Below are 15,549 nucleotides of genomic sequence, written 5' to 3' on the forward strand. Positions count from 1 at the left end.
TATGCTGAATTTGAACTCCCGATTCTAGGTGTAATTTTTTCTCTAGGGGCCTCTAACATATTTTTTACTGTAAAAAAATTAGGCTGCTTAGGGCATCATGCCCAGAAAAAGTAAACCACTGAAATATCATTTATTTCCTTTTAAAAGAGGGGCCAGGAGACTTACTATCTGCCCCATCTCAAGGATGCAAGCAGCCTCAGGACTCCTCTGAAGGCAGCGGGGGTAGATGCATTCGCCGGAAGTGACGCTCTAGCCCGCCGCAAGTGTCACGTCGTCGTTAGTAGCTGAGGCTTTCGGGATAGTAGCGGGAAGATGGCGGCCCCCATTAGTAAGGAGGAAGCGACCATGGCGGGAGAGGAGGAGGCAACAGCAGCGGCTGAGAGTACCGGGCGGAGGCGGAGATCGGGGGTGGAGGTGCTGGTCTCTCAGGACACCTCGCCTTCCCCTCCTCAGTGTCCCCATGGTGGGTCCCAGGAGCCGGGTTTGTTTGGCATGCATAGCCCAGGGGGCGTAAAGGAGGTCAGGGTTCAAAGTTGGGGAGGGGGTCAGGTCAGCCATCATCATCAATCCTTCTCTTTCCGTCTCTATGGGATCTCTCCGTTTAAATATTAGGACCTGAGACCGAATTCTTACTACATAGGCTACCTGGACAAGTAACTTCACTTTTGTGGACCTCAGGTTCCCGGTCTGTAGTAGTGGGGCTGAACTCTTAACACACTCCCCTCCCCACCCATTTCCTTTGGATTCTGTCTTGCGAACGCGCCTCTTCCCAATGTCTTTTAGCTGCACAGTTTACAGTTGCCTTTGGACTAAGTTCCCCAGAAGTGCCTCCAGGGCCAGCGTTTAATTTTGGCCCGGGTGTGGGTGATTTAGAGAGTCCCCGTCAGGTCCTAGTGTGCCTTTACAAGCAGTAGACTTTCTGCTCTTTCATTGCCCAGTAAGCTTGATGGATGAACTGAGGGGTGGTGTGGTGGTGGGTGGTGGGGTGGGGGTGCTAGGTGCTGATGTCCCTGTGCTATTTATCAGCACCCCATAGGTTCCTGTTTGATCTAGGGAACAGGAGAGAGCTGACCAGGGAGCAAGACAATCACAGATCTTCATTTTGTGTCTTCTGGCAGCTTATAATAATAACGTTTTTTTAATGGTGGTGTAAGTTATAGTATGCTAATGATTCTCACAGCAGCCCTTAGTGTCAGCACTAGTATACTAGTATACTTGGAAGTCAGGAAAAACTGAGGTTGGGAGAATTCGGTTTACATCTGCCATTTAATTGCTGTGCGATCCTGGGTGAATCACCTAAAATTTGAATATCAGATTTCTGGGCTGCAAAATATTGATAACTGCACAATCTCAAAGGGTGTTTTGAGGGAAGTGTTTTGTAAACCTTGAAGTGCCTTACAAATATGAGTTTGTACAATAATACAATAAAGAAGCTTCTTTTCACTACATGAAGCTTTTCAGAATGGCATTCTAAGTAGGTTAAGTTTTCAAAAGATGATATATTTAAATTATTATTGCCTAAAAATTGTTCCCTAGAAATGGAAATCTTGTTAAATTCACTAAAATGATATTTTCAAAGGATTGTAGAAATAATTTGTCTCTGTTTTACTGGTGAGGAAACAGATCTGAGGAGGTGAAATACTTGCCCAAAGTGACACAGCAAAACTAGGATTTCAACCCACAGAATTATATTCCAAATACTCTACTTTATTTGCTGCTGCTTAATGAAAAGGAAAAAAAAACCCAAAATGTTCACTAAAATGAAAGCTAGCAATCTAAATGGAGCACTAGATTTCCCCCACCTTATTCATTAGCTGATGATGCTGTTAATATTTCTTCTTTAGGTCCTACTCTTCTATTTGTAAAGGTGAGCCAAGGCAAAGAAGAGGCTCGAAGATTTTATGCTTGTTCAGCATGTAGAGATAGGAAAGACTGTAATTTCTTTCAATGGGAAGATGAAAAGGTATGAGAGTCTTTGGAGTTATGTTTTTTTCATGTTCCCTATTATGGTAAGATCATACCTGTGGAGAGGAAGCCATGTGAGAGAGTTCTGGTCTTGCGGTCAGGAATACCTAGATTCAAGTCTGATTTCTTAAATGTAGTAGATGTGGGATGTGGCAGACTTAACTTTTTAGAACCTCAAGCAACATAACTAGAATGTATATGACAAAGGTACTATATAAAATTCTAATTCCTAAACTGGAATTTCCCATAGTGGTGAAATCATAGATCCTTGATGTTCTGATATGTGATGTGGTTGTATTGAGAATACATATAATATATAGCATATATTTTGATTATGGATGTCATAGAATATTAGCATTGCAAGAGGCCTTAGAGATCATGTTTTTAAAGATGGGAAAATTTGTGACCAATAGGGGGTTTGTTCAAAGTTCAAAAATAGGTATTGAATAAAAAAGCTAAGATTAGAATTCAGGTCTCTGACTCCCAGTCAAGTAATATTTTTACTGCCCTATGCTTTATGACAAGTCTGAGAAAAATTAAAGGATTTAGAGCTGGGAAGGACCTTTGAGGTGATGTGCTCCAATTTCTTCATTTTACAGGCATAGAATCTGAAGCTGTGAGGGCCACACTTTTGACTGTAAAATCTACATCACAAATTTATTGGGAGTTTCAAATAAGAGAGTCTATATAATGTTTTGAAAATTTTAAAAAGTTACATAGATGCCAGCTATTTTTTATATTATTGGCTAGGACCACAAAGGTAGTAAATAGAAGAGCCAGGATTCAAATCTAGATCTTTTATTGCACATCAAATATATCTTTTCCCCATTATACCATGAACATAGGGCCATAACCTTTTATTGCTAGATATTAAGGTTAGTGAATTTTTGTTATTGATAAAGATACTGATTACTGGTCAATGAAATTGTCTTAAAAATCTAGAACTCTTTTCATCTTTTAATGCTTGAGTATGATTTAAAATCCATGGAAAGATGACAAATATATATGACTACATATGTATATAAGATAATACATATAACATAAAAATATGATATATGATAATACACATAATACAACATAAAAGCTATTAATATTCTCCACTATTTGACAAAATGCAAATTCTATATTGTCACCAAAATTCTGGGAAATAGATATTCCTTGAAAGACAAAACACTGAAGATATACAAAACTAGTATTAAAAGGAAGGCTTCCATCAATAGGATTCAGCCTTAATCAAAAACTCTTTAAAAGAAGAAACTTTAACAGAAGAAAAACTATTGCTTGAATACATGGGTTGAAGGGATATGGTTGGGGATGTAGACTCTAAATGAATATCCTAATGTAAATACCAACAACATGGAAATAGATTCTGATCAAGGACACATGTAATACCGTTGGCTGCGGGAAGGGTGGGGGGGAGGGGAGGTAGGGAAATAATGTGATTCTTGTAACCAAGGAATAATATTCTAAATTGACTAAATAAATTAATTCAAAAACTGTAAAAATTAAATGAATAAATGAATTTTTTAAACATAAAAAAGTCTCTTTAAAAGAATATTTAAGGATGCAACAATATTTATGAGCGATAAGAAAAATCAGTGGTACAGCCAATCTACATCTTTTCAAACTATCATTTTCTTCAATATAGAGAGTTTGCTGGAAGCCATCCTTTAAAGATGTTTATATATTTTGTGAAGTTCATTTGAGTACTGACTCTATATTTCACTCTGTCACTCTCATAACATGAACTCTTCCACCTATTTTATTCTTTTTTTTTTAATAACCCTTATCTTCTGTCTTAGAATTAATATTGTGTATTGGTTCTAAGGCAGAAAAGTGGTAAGGGCTAGACAATGGGGATTATGTGACTTGCCCAGGGTCACACAACTAGGAAGTGTCTGAGGCCAGATTTGAACCTAGGACCTCCCATCTTTAGGCCTAACTCAATCCACTGAGCTGCCCCGTCTTCTACCTATTTTTAACAACTATACATTTCCTGTATTCTTTGTCTTTTACACTACTTTTTTCACAAAGATCATTGTTGGAATTATGATGCAGCCTACTTATGCTCATTCATTTCCCCATTGCCCTTTTGGTGATCTATAATTTTTGTTTTTTCAAGATTATGCTATTCAAGTTACATTTTTAATGAGACATCACAGATGTTGAAAAGATGAGTTTTTATGTTGGAGAGCAGTCTAGGATCATTAAAAGTACATTTTAAATTGCCCCAGTGCCATCTAGCTGCTCTCTTTTTCCTATTCAGTTCTGGGGCCAGTTTATTATCTTTTAGCAGTGCCTTTCCTAATTATACATCCTAATGTCAATATTAACTCAATAGACTGACTACTATTTATCTGAAGAGAAATTGAGGACTGGTCATGACCATAGCCAACAAAAAACTCCACCTTTAGTTTTGCTGAAAATATCTTGTGATTCATTTCCCATGTTGTATTTCTGAATTTTGGATGATAAATTTTAGTTAAAGGAAGGCTGAGATAATGGATAGAATGTGGTATGGAGGACAATACAGAACTTTTAACACCTTTAAGGAAGAGTTTTCAGCATTATTACTTTAGGGCAAGTGAATCCTGTTACTATTTTTTTGCCAGTCAAAAAAAAGGATTTCGTTTTAGTGCTTTCAAAGATTAAAAAGGCCTTGATAAAGGCTTGTTAGGTTCTTCTGGTTTCTTACATTTCTTTTTGAAATGAATAGACAAATGTATTTTAATTAATTGAGCTTTATGTTTTTTTCATTTAAAAAATGACGAGAGTTGTTTTAGAATATTTGAGAATTTCTATTTACATGATCTATCCTATTTTTTCAGTTGTCAGAAGCTAGACTTGCTGCCCGAGAAACTCACAACAGACGTTGCCAACCTCCCTTGTCTCACATGCAGTATGTAAAAAGGTGCTGATGTTATATTGCTTTTAATTATGACTTTAACTGTAACTACTCTCCTTAATAATAAAATAAGTACTATTGTGGTCAAACCTTTAAACAATATTAAAATATCATCTCCTTTTTCTCTCTCCCTATAGATTAAGGAAGCGAGGCCTGTAAAATATTTTGCTTAGTGAATGAGAATGAATTAGTGGATTTTATTTGGGGCTAAGCAAGATAAGAACATAAAGAGGTTAATGTTAAGTTTGGTATGGTTATAAAAATCTAGACAGTTTTATTATCTTTCCTCAGTGATAAAGGTCTCAGTCTACAGCTAGAGCTCTTAAATTTATCCTCCCAGAATGTTGTTTTTTTGAGTAGGAAAAGGGATTATAGGAGATTCGCTGAAATTTGCATTATTTGATGCCCTCTTTTTCTGTAAAGTGCTCTGGTGAGATATTAAATTGTTGAGATCAGAGGAGGGGAAAGTAGAGCACTCCCAGAATGAGAATTTATCTATTTACAGTTTGTCAGTACTCTTCCTTGAGAATGGTTTTCAGCTTCTTAATGACTGCTAAGATCTATAATCTTTTTACTTAAAATACTTCTGTTGTCAGTTTTTTTTACTAAACAACCAAGGTCCAAGGGTCTAGCATTAAGATTGGCCTTAGAGCATCTCCCTTATGATACCTATGTATAAAGTGAGACCTAGAGGCATTTAGTAACTTGATCAGGATTCCACAGAAAGTAAGTAGAAGTGTCAAGATTCAAACCCCAGCCTTCTGATTCCAAGGACTGACTCTTTTAGCTATTCCTTTCTTGTCACCTATTACAAGCTAAATAATGTTTCATTCTTTGGCTAGAAAGTTGATATCTGCAAGAACTTAATATCAGTAAAGAAGGTACATAGATTGTATAGTTGATGGTAATATGTGATAGGTTCCATATAAATCACCAGTCAGGTAGCAAAGATTTATTAAGGACCTAGTCTATGCTAGACATTTCATTCAGCACCAAAAAAAGAGCAGTGGGGCAGGGAATCAGGGAAGGTTTTAAGGATGAAGAACTACTTCAACTGACTCAAAAGGATTTTAAAGTTTTTTGACACCATAATTTTGTTACTTTGGAATTTACTGATCTAGACATCTTATTACCAGAAGTTTGGCTGTCAGGTGATTGTTTGGATTTTAATAGTTCATAAAATTCTTCATTAAGGTATGGGGGAGTTGTGATCTTCATAGATTAGAGAAGGGCCATATCAGTGAAAGGAATCTGACGTATTGCAGGATTCGTGTTAAGTCAAGATTGAAAATTTCTCTAAAAAATTGCAATGTAAAATTTTGGCTTTTTCTAAGACTTAAGAAATTAAGGCTTCCTTTAGTGTGCCTTTGTTTCCTTCCAGTAATTCATTTTTTTTTTCTGTATGTTATGCAACTTTAATATTTGTGGTTACTTATCAGTAGGATTGTGATTTTGAATTGTAATTTAAAAAAATTTCTCTGCCTATTTATCTATTTGTTTACTTGAAAAGAATAAAATCATATTTCTTTTGAAAAATTCTATGAATAAGAATCTTCTCTAAACAAGATTGGTCTTTCTCCTTATTCTTAGTTAACAAGGTTTTGTTATGCTTTGATTAAATAATTTAGTAAAAGAATGATGGTGACTAAAAAAAGTAAAACGTGTTTTCTAATTTGTGTTAAGGAGCTAACAAAATTGCCCACCTCTCTGAGTTCCACAAAACAAAGTTGCTTATCATTATTGGGATGAGTTTTTAAGTGCATTAAGTTAAATGGATATATTTATATTTTTGTGGTTGAACATTAGCTTTTCCTTTTAGTTTTCAGATAGATTCTTGAAGGTATGCCATTATTCTGTTACCAAAGATGTTAACACACTCTTACTATGACCTACACAGTCCTAATGAGAACATATTAGAATGCTAAAATCAGCATTAATTTATGTGCATTCAGATAGCTTTGTTTAGTTGATATTTCATTTGGTTGTTTTTTTCAGTGCTCATTTAAACTTGGATTTTCAAAGTCTGCTATTAGGGAAATACCATAAACATAATTTGTCTACTCCGGGAAAGGCAAATGGAACATCAAATGGAGATCAATAAAAATGACATTTCAAAATGCTAGCCTGCAATTTGTGAATCATGCTGAGCTGAGCACCAGAATGAATATTTTTTTTCCTTCCTAGGTATGTGTAGCAAATATGAATAAGGAAGGAAAGTAGAATAATCAACACCACTTCAAAATTGTCACATTTTTCTAACCAAAAATTAAAAAACCTATATCTGATTATTTTAATTTAGTGTTTTATTCAAATTATCTTATCTTGTACAGAAAGACACAAAAAACTCAATTAACATTTCCCAAGAAAAAAAAATAATAAAACTAGTGCCAGTAGGAATAAAGTTTATTCCTTGAAGATTATGCCAATAAGAGTAAATATTTCCTAAAAAACGAAAATAAGATCTATTTGCTATAAACCTGGAATATTAGTGTGTGCATTTTGGTAACAAATGTTATCAAAATAAAAACACTTTAATTCAGCTGATGATTTGAATACAATTCTAGATTTTTTTTTAGCTATCTCATGATTTGGCGATGTGCCTTTGAAAGAAATGGTCATTGTATGTCCCTTACAGATTTTTAGTGTAAACATTAAATTGAAGTTTTATAAAGACATGATCAATTTTTTGCTTGGATAGAGACTTAGACAAAACTTTTGACCTTTTCATTGTTGTAAGGAAATACCAATGAGGAAAGTTCTTCGTCAGTACAAATCAGCAACTATTTTACAACATATAGTTTTGGGGACACCACAGAGCCCAGTGCTTTGCCCAGGGTCACACAGCCATAGGTATCAGAGATGGGGCTTGAACTTTGGTTTTCCTGTCATTAACTCTCAATACAATATACCACACTACCTCCAGAGGAAACAGAATTTATTCTGTCAACTATTACTGCAGATCATACAACTGAATCGAGTTTGGATAATAAACTAATATTCTTTGAGAATTAGATAAATTTTTGGTTATTCAGAGTTTCTCTCTAGATCCATACATTTGTTCAAACACAGATTACACAAGGACTGGAATCAGTAAAATATAGTTCACAAATTGTATTTGGCCTAGTATAGTGATAGTAAACCTTTTAGAGACTGAGTGCCCAAACAGCATCTTTACGCAGCATGTGAGCCTCCTGCTCTACCCCAGACAGGGGAGGGAGAAGCGCTCCCATTGGGCTGCTGGGCAGAGGGGCAGGTAATGAGAGACGGAAGGGAGCAATCTTCTGAGGCATGCGTGCCATAGTTTGCCAGCATGAGCCTAATAGATATGTGGCTCATGAATCAAATTTACTCTCTCATTCTTCAGATGAGGTTAAGTTTATGTATTTTGCCCAAAGTAGCACAGCTAAGTAAACATCTGAGGCAGGATTCAAATCTAGGTATTTCTGACTCCAAATCCAGTATTCTTTACTCTTTGCCTCTTCCTGTCTGGCCTAATGAGGTCCTAGAATATCACACTCTTACCTTCTAAAGAAGACCATGGGAGAGCAATGTGGATTTGTCTGTGGCTAGATAATGAGGCCCTTAAGTAGATTGCTCATCTAAAGACAACTGATCAGTTCAAAGATTTCACCAGGAGCCCCTTGAGGTGCTTACTTATTGAACAAAAGTATAAAATAAGAAGTGAAATCTTCCTTTAATTACTCACTGGCCCTTTTCTCTACTACTGCTTTGATTAAGAATTAGCTGGGAATCTACAGCCCAGTAGATTGAGAGTCAAGCCTAGAGATGGGAGGTCCTAGGTTCAAATCTGGCCTCAGACATTTCCCAGCTGTGTGACTCTGGGCAAGTCACTTGACCCCCGTTGCCTAGCCCTTACCACTCTTCTGCCTTGAAACCAATACACAGTATTGATTCCAAGATGGAAGGCAAGGGTTTAAAAAAAAAAAGAATTGCTGAAGTTTCTTTTGATATCTAGATAAGGTTGTATAGAAAGCAATTACAGGAATAGACTCAGATTTGTTCCTGTCATGTCAACCACTAGTAGTGGGAAAGGGCATAAGATTTGCAATCAATACATCTGCGTTTGAATCGTTTCTTCAACTTCTTTTCTTTGTAATGTTATAAGGTGCTTTACTCCAGTAAGTCTCAGGCGTCTCATCTGTAAAATGAGGGTGTTGAACTAGGAAACCTAAGCCTCAGCTCTGAATTTATGATTTAAAATTTTTTGACATCAGTGCTTCAAAGCACCTCTGTCCATGCCAAAGGTGGCTTGACATAAGATTTGGAGCTGAAATTTGAATTGATTATACTGATTTTTACCTTTAGTTCATTGTATACTCAGTGAAGTCTCAGTATTTGGATACATTGAAGTCATAGGAATCTATCCAAACTTTAGGGATTCTTTGGAGGACCATCACATTTGATGTGTCTGATTTTAGATATTTATGATCATATGCCCATGACCCTAACAGATTTGTTCTCTCCCTTTCTGTCCTCTCCCCACATTGGTTAATGAGCCCCTGAATCTAGTATTTGACCCATATTGAGTGCTTTATAATTGCTTCTTTCTTCTCTTCATAACTGTTGTGCATTTACAAACATGAAAACAATCTTTTTTTTTTTTAAAAAACCATTGACAATGACTAGTTTTTCTCTCAGTTTTCTACACAAGAGCAGTATATTATAAGGAATGCTGATTTTGAAAGAATGATTGGAAACATCTCATTTGGGCCCAATGACAGAAAAAAAAGTCATTTCAGCTCTTTCATGAGGTAGACTTTGAATGTAATCCTGGATTATGACTCATTTCTATCTTTTGGGAGGAAAGGTTGGAGCACATAATCACCTTTTAATTGGGTTTCATCAATACTGCTGAGAACAGAATTCCTTTATAGCAAACATCTTTTCTTTAGAAGGTTATTTTTCTTGCTAAATATGCCATAAGAGCTTGAAGAATGACCTTAACTTTTCATTTTGTAATGACTAATACCCTGAGTGAAACTATTTTAACATTTAAAGCCAGAAATACATAGATTTGTCAATAGGTTTAAACATTATAGTTGTAATAGTGACCTAAGATGGAATTATATTAGATTCACATTTGAAATAGATATTGATCTTCATTCAGTGACTAAATTGGAGCATCTTCATTCTTAGGGAATTGCTGATTCTTTCTTATTTTGTAGTTATTCAGTCAAATATAAGATATAGCCAATGTGTTTTTCTTGTCCATTTAAAAAATGTAATTCTTTGGGGTTTTAAAAAGTACTTTTTGAATATTAAGATCTTAATAATTCAATGTCTTCCATAAAAACTGACTTCAAATCTGTTTTCTGTCTTCTTGTATTATGTGAAGGTATTGGAAGTTCATTGAATTGCCTTTATCTCAAAGGAAGTTTTGCCAAACATGTCAACAATTGTTGTTGCCAGATGACGGGGGGAAGCATTTTGATCATCAGGTACTTTGTGATATCTCCATTGCTCAGTTAAGGAGACCCAGTCAACTCTTATATCCACTGGAGAATAAGAAGACCAATGCTCAGTATTTGTTCACAAACAGAAGTTGCCAATTCTTACTGGACCTAATATGCACTCTTGGATTCAGAAAAGTTCTATGTGTTGGAACACCAAGGTATGTTAATTTTTAAAAGTTCTGTCATCCTTAGCAACATTTATTGAGCACCTAATATGTACAAGTTATACTACCAGCCACAGGTTATATGAGATATATAGTATAGTTCTTGACATCAAGGAGGTAGTAGCAGTGTCTATTATTCTTTTTTCACCTCTAGGCCAACAAGATGGTTGATCATTGGAGATTTCATATATGTTGGCATATTCACTAAATTGGCTTTACTTGCCCAATGCAGATCAGGACATTAAGAGAAAGGAAAGAGATACTTAGTACTCATTTTTTTTACCTCCTATTCCTTGGAAAGGTTTGTGTGCTGTGTCTTATTTATGAGATATTTTTTTTTATCTCTGCTTGGCTTTTACAGTTTCAGAGTTTTGTGTTTCAGATAAGGAAAGGCCACTATCTTTTAAACATTAACAAAATGGATGAGTTGATTTTGAGAAAACTGCCCAAATCCCATTGCTTACTTCATTGAAATTTTCGTGGAACCAAGCTTTCCAACATTGGAAAAAATTGATCATTTCAGCTTTTTTGCTGTCTGTGGTGTTGGTAATTTCTTACTAAATTGCTTTCATTAATTGCTTCAGGCTGCATGAACTGATCAGATTGAAAGCATCAGGCGACAAGGAGTCTGACGTTAAAAGCCTTCTGCTGGATATTGATTTTAGGTAGGTTTACAAGACATAATATTTGTGCTTTTTCTCCCAACATCTCCTAGTTTTTGCAATTTTCTTTATTTAGGTTTTTATTATCTAGGTTTTTCCCTCTAGCTGGGTCTCAAAAGCAGTAATCGTTTATATGATAACATTTTGGCTGTTGGACGCAAGAACTTGATCCCTAGTCTTATATTTTGTATCTTGGGAGACAAAATCTATTTCTGTGCTTTGCCTAATCTTCTTCCTGAAAAACAGTTCTGTCTTGTTTTTAAAGTTCTTTATATTTTGGCTTCCAATTGAGTGAAACTTCTCATTTGTTTCATCCAGAAGTGAATGCTGAGCTCCTTCTTACTTAGGCAAGAGAATTTGTAGAATTTTGCTTCATCACCAGATCTTCAAGTTATATCAAAACATAAATTTTTTGGTCCATTTCATATGGAGAAGAGTTTATTTCCCTCCACTGACTGCTTATTGGAGTGAAGATGAAGAGCAACTAGAGAATAATTGATTTGCTCTAATTTCATTTGCTGGCTGTTGCAAACCTTTTTGTTTCTCAAGTTTTCTTTGGCACCCTCTCTCCTCACCCTCCCAGATGAGTACTTCACAATGCACTTCACTGAAAATATTAAGCCCATTTTCTGAATGATGATCCCATTTCTTCCCTCTTCATTTCATCAAGTATACACGATCCTTTACCATCTTCTTTTTTACTATTATCTCTAATGGAAAAGGTGGCCCATCTTCTCACCCAAGGCCAATTTCACCACAGGCATAATTGTTCCCATTTCCTCCTGTCTTCTGCAGCAGATTGTCCTCTTCATTATTCCTGTTTTCTCTATTCTTCAGTCTCTTGCTCTCTCCTTACTTTTGCTCTGATGCTTACAGACATGCCCAGATGGTCCCATCTTTAAAAAAGTACTTGTTTGATCTGACCATTCCTACTAGCTATCATTATGAATGCTGTCTACATGGCAGTGAGGTGGCTGAGTGGATCGAGCCAGGACTGGAGATTGGAGGTTCTGGGTTTAAATATGGCCTTTAAATCTAGTTGTGTGACCCTGGGCAAGTAACTTAACCCCAGTTGCCTAGACCTTATCACTCTTCTGTCTTGGAACTGATAGTATTGATTCTAAGACAGAAGGTAAGGGCTGAAAGAAAGGAAGAAAGAGAGAAAAAACTTTCTTTTCTGAGTCCTATGTAGTCTGCCTTTTGACCTTACTTTTTAACTGTGACTGTTCTCTCATAATCACCAGTGCTTTCTTAATGGATCTCTTAAAGTCAGCCTTTTTTCAATCCTGCTCCTACTTGAATGCTTTGCAGTTTTTGGCATTGCTGAATTGCATTCTCCTTGATATTCTCTCCACTTTTAGGTTTTCATGAAGCTGATCTCTCCTGATTCTCCTCCTACCTTTCTGCCATGCCTCCTCCATTTCTTCTGCATGATCTTCATGTCATGCTTGCTAATCGTACATATCTCACAAGGCTTTATGCATCTTCCTCTACACTCCCTTGGTAATCTCATGCAACTTCCAGTTGATGTCTTCATTGTCATCTTCAGTGTCATCTCTGTCCAGATAATTTCCAGATCACTGCATTCATCTCTAATTTCTCTTCTGAGTCAGTCCCCCATCTCCAGCTGCCTATGGATCATCTTGAATTGGATGTTCTCTAGGCATTTCAGACTTAACAAGTCCAGAACAGAACTTATTATCTTTACCTAAAGCTTTTTCCTCTTCCCCTTTTGTTTTGTACTTTGGAGGGCACCACCATCTTCCCAGTCCCCCAGGCTTACAGCCTCAGTGTCATTCTCAATTCCTCACCTCTTTCTCATCTTGTATGTTTAATCTGTTGTCAGATTTTGTTTCCACCTTTCCATTATCTCTTGTATATATTTCTCTGCACTCATACAGTCATCCCTGGTGCAGATTCTCATCACCTCTTCCCTGTACTAGTTCAATAGTCATCAGCCAGTCCTTCTGCTTCAAGTCTCTTCCACTCTATTCCTTTTCCCACTCACTTGGCAAAATAATTTTCTTCCTGTAGTCCTGACTGTGTTGCTCTATTTTCAGCAAACTCTAGTGCTTCCTTATTACCTCCAGGCTAAAATATAAAGTCATTTGTTTGGCATTAAAGCTGTTAGCAGCCTGACCCTTCCTAACTTTCCAGTTTTCTTGTTCTTGACTCCTTTGTGTACCCGCTCTAGAATCTTCACAGGACACTCCGTCACCCCAACTTAATGCCTTTGTAATAACTATCCCTCTTACCTGAAATATCCTCCTTCCTGCTCTCTGCCTCTTAGGTTCTCTGCTTCATTCAAGACTTATCTCAAGCCCCACTTTTTGCAGGAGGACTCTCTCAGTCCCCCATACGTCTAGTGCCTTTATTATAGGATTACCTTCCACCTATGCTTGCATATATTTTGTGTGTATGTAAGTAGTTATTTACATGCTATTTACTCCAAGTCCCAATCACACTCCCCCATCACTATAATGTAATTTGCTTAAGGTCAAAGGATGTTTTTGCCATTCTTTATATGCTTAGCACTTAGCACAGTGCCTATAAATGTTCTCCCCACCCTCCCTGCCCTTTTTCTGAGGAATTGACATTCAGGAGAGAGGCAGGGCTTGGATATTGTAATATTTATTGGGGAAGGAAATAGGATTGGGAAAAATGGGGATAAATGGGGAATAATGGGAGGTTTGTATAGGGCTAAGGAGGAGTTAAGGGGAGAGAGGGAACACTGTTTGGTGAAGCAGGGGAGGGAGATGCCCCCTGCTAAGAGGAAACAGCAGGGGTCCGATAAGGTTTTTTTTATTGCCTTGATGACTGAACTGAAGTTCAGTTCCCTCTATGACCAGAAAAGATAGTCCACTTCTCTGACTGCGAATTCAAATAATATAAAGTTTAATAACTAGTTGGGATTGGAGTTTTTCTCAGCTTCAGATCTGAGGCCAGGCCCCAGAGGCTGGCGGAGAGTTTGTCCCACTGCTGTTTACTCTTGTTGTTCTAATTCAGAATCTCAGCAGTACACAGAAAGCAAACAAGAACAATTCTAATCTTTAGAAGCCTGTGTCTTTGGGCTGAACCGAGAAGAGCATGCCACTCCAGACTGGGCTGAACAAGTTCCTCTCTCCTCCAACACCAGGACCCCAGTCCTCCCCCGGCAGAAAGGAAGTGCTAGTCACAAGACCCAACTGCCACTCCCAGTTGGCCCTTCCCCCACACAAACTATTAGTCTAGTTTCCTTTCCACAATCGTCCCCTTTTTTTGTTGTGACCTTCCCAAGGTCACATATTTATGTTATAGTTACAATTTACTAAATCTACTCTAAGGATTCTTTGCGGGAAAGTAAGGGTAAGGGTAATTTTGGGGTTTTACATTAAATTCAGTACAATAAATGTTGAACAAAACTATTACAAAAAATTGAATCTTAGTGATAATACTACTTATTCTAAGTTAACTAAAACTAATACATTATTTACAGAAATTATTTACATATAACACAACAATATACATTGTTCCACATCCTGATGTCAAATAGAAATATCTATTGATCTTTCTATTGCCCAAGACTTATGGAACTAACTATATACATATTTACATTTTGCATAAATACAATTCCAGACACTTGTTTATATAGACAAGGCCTCTCAATTGTGACAAGGAAATCACTTTAAAAGACTGATATATATTAATTTAAGGTCGCCAAGGAATTCAGCTATGTAATTCCTAAATGAAAACTCAAGTCAGCCGTCAGCCTTTTATAGAGTTTAATTACAAACAGGAGGAAGAAAGGAATTAGAGATAGAGAGAGAGAGAGAAAGAGAAAGGGGAGAGAAGGGAATAGGGCTTAAATACCCCCTCTGTTTAGGCTGGGCCAAAAGGCCCAAGCCCTTAGATAGCTGGGGCAAAGAAAGGAGATCAGTCCCTATTACTCACGTGACCAAAATGGAGAAACAGTCTCAGGGGCCTCCACCTCCAGCTTCCTTCAGAGCAAGCTTCTCAGAGCACCTCTCCAACCACTCAGAGCCAAACTCTCCAACCAACCACCCCAGTCCTCAGACCCCTCTATCTTTAAGGAAACCATCCAAGTTCCCTCCCCTCGGTTCTCACATCTAGCAATCACTGACCATCATTTTCCCTGTGCCAATGGTGGCTCTAGCTTAACCCAGGACCGCCCAGAGGTCTGTGGCTTTGCACATGTCTGTTGAAGGTCATATTCTCAAATAATTAAATCTTGATCTTTTGCTATAGCCCTTCCTAAATCCTGTTACCCTGAGTAGGGTAGAGATTGGAATAATTAAATTTTGATCTATGCTGCAGCCCTTCCTAAATCCTGTTAGGACTGAGTAGGGTGGAAATTTTATTTTCCAAGACCTGGTTCTGTC

At 37.0% G+C, this 15,549-nt stretch overlaps 1 protein-coding gene across 4 annotated transcripts in view; it reads left to right on the forward strand.

Annotated features, from left to right (window-relative positions):
• The first annotated feature begins 281 nt into the window (after nt 1-281).
• ZCCHC4 (zinc finger CCHC-type containing 4) overlaps nt 282-15,549 on the forward strand; it is an 80,544-nt gene continuing 65,276 nt past the window's right edge. For 3 of the 4 annotated variants that reach the window (XM_007496647.3, XM_007496649.2, XM_056802480.1), the window contains exons 1-5: nt 282-463; nt 1,845-1,963; nt 4,794-4,876; nt 10,227-10,502; nt 11,093-11,173. In XM_007496647.3, the coding sequence (XP_007496709.1) occupies nt 313-463; nt 1,845-1,963; nt 4,794-4,876; nt 10,227-10,502; nt 11,093-11,173 (710 nt within the window). In that variant the 5' untranslated portion in view covers nt 282-312. The remainder of the gene's footprint in view (nt 464-1,844; nt 1,964-4,793; nt 4,877-10,226; nt 10,503-11,092; nt 11,174-15,549) is intronic. The other variant, XM_007496648.3, reaches the window with a different exon arrangement.

This window comes from Monodelphis domestica, chromosome 6 (genome assembly GCF_027887165.1).
Source record: "Monodelphis domestica isolate mMonDom1 chromosome 6, mMonDom1.pri, whole genome shotgun sequence".
NCBI classification, from domain to species: domain Eukaryota; kingdom Metazoa; phylum Chordata; class Mammalia; order Didelphimorphia; family Didelphidae; genus Monodelphis; species Monodelphis domestica.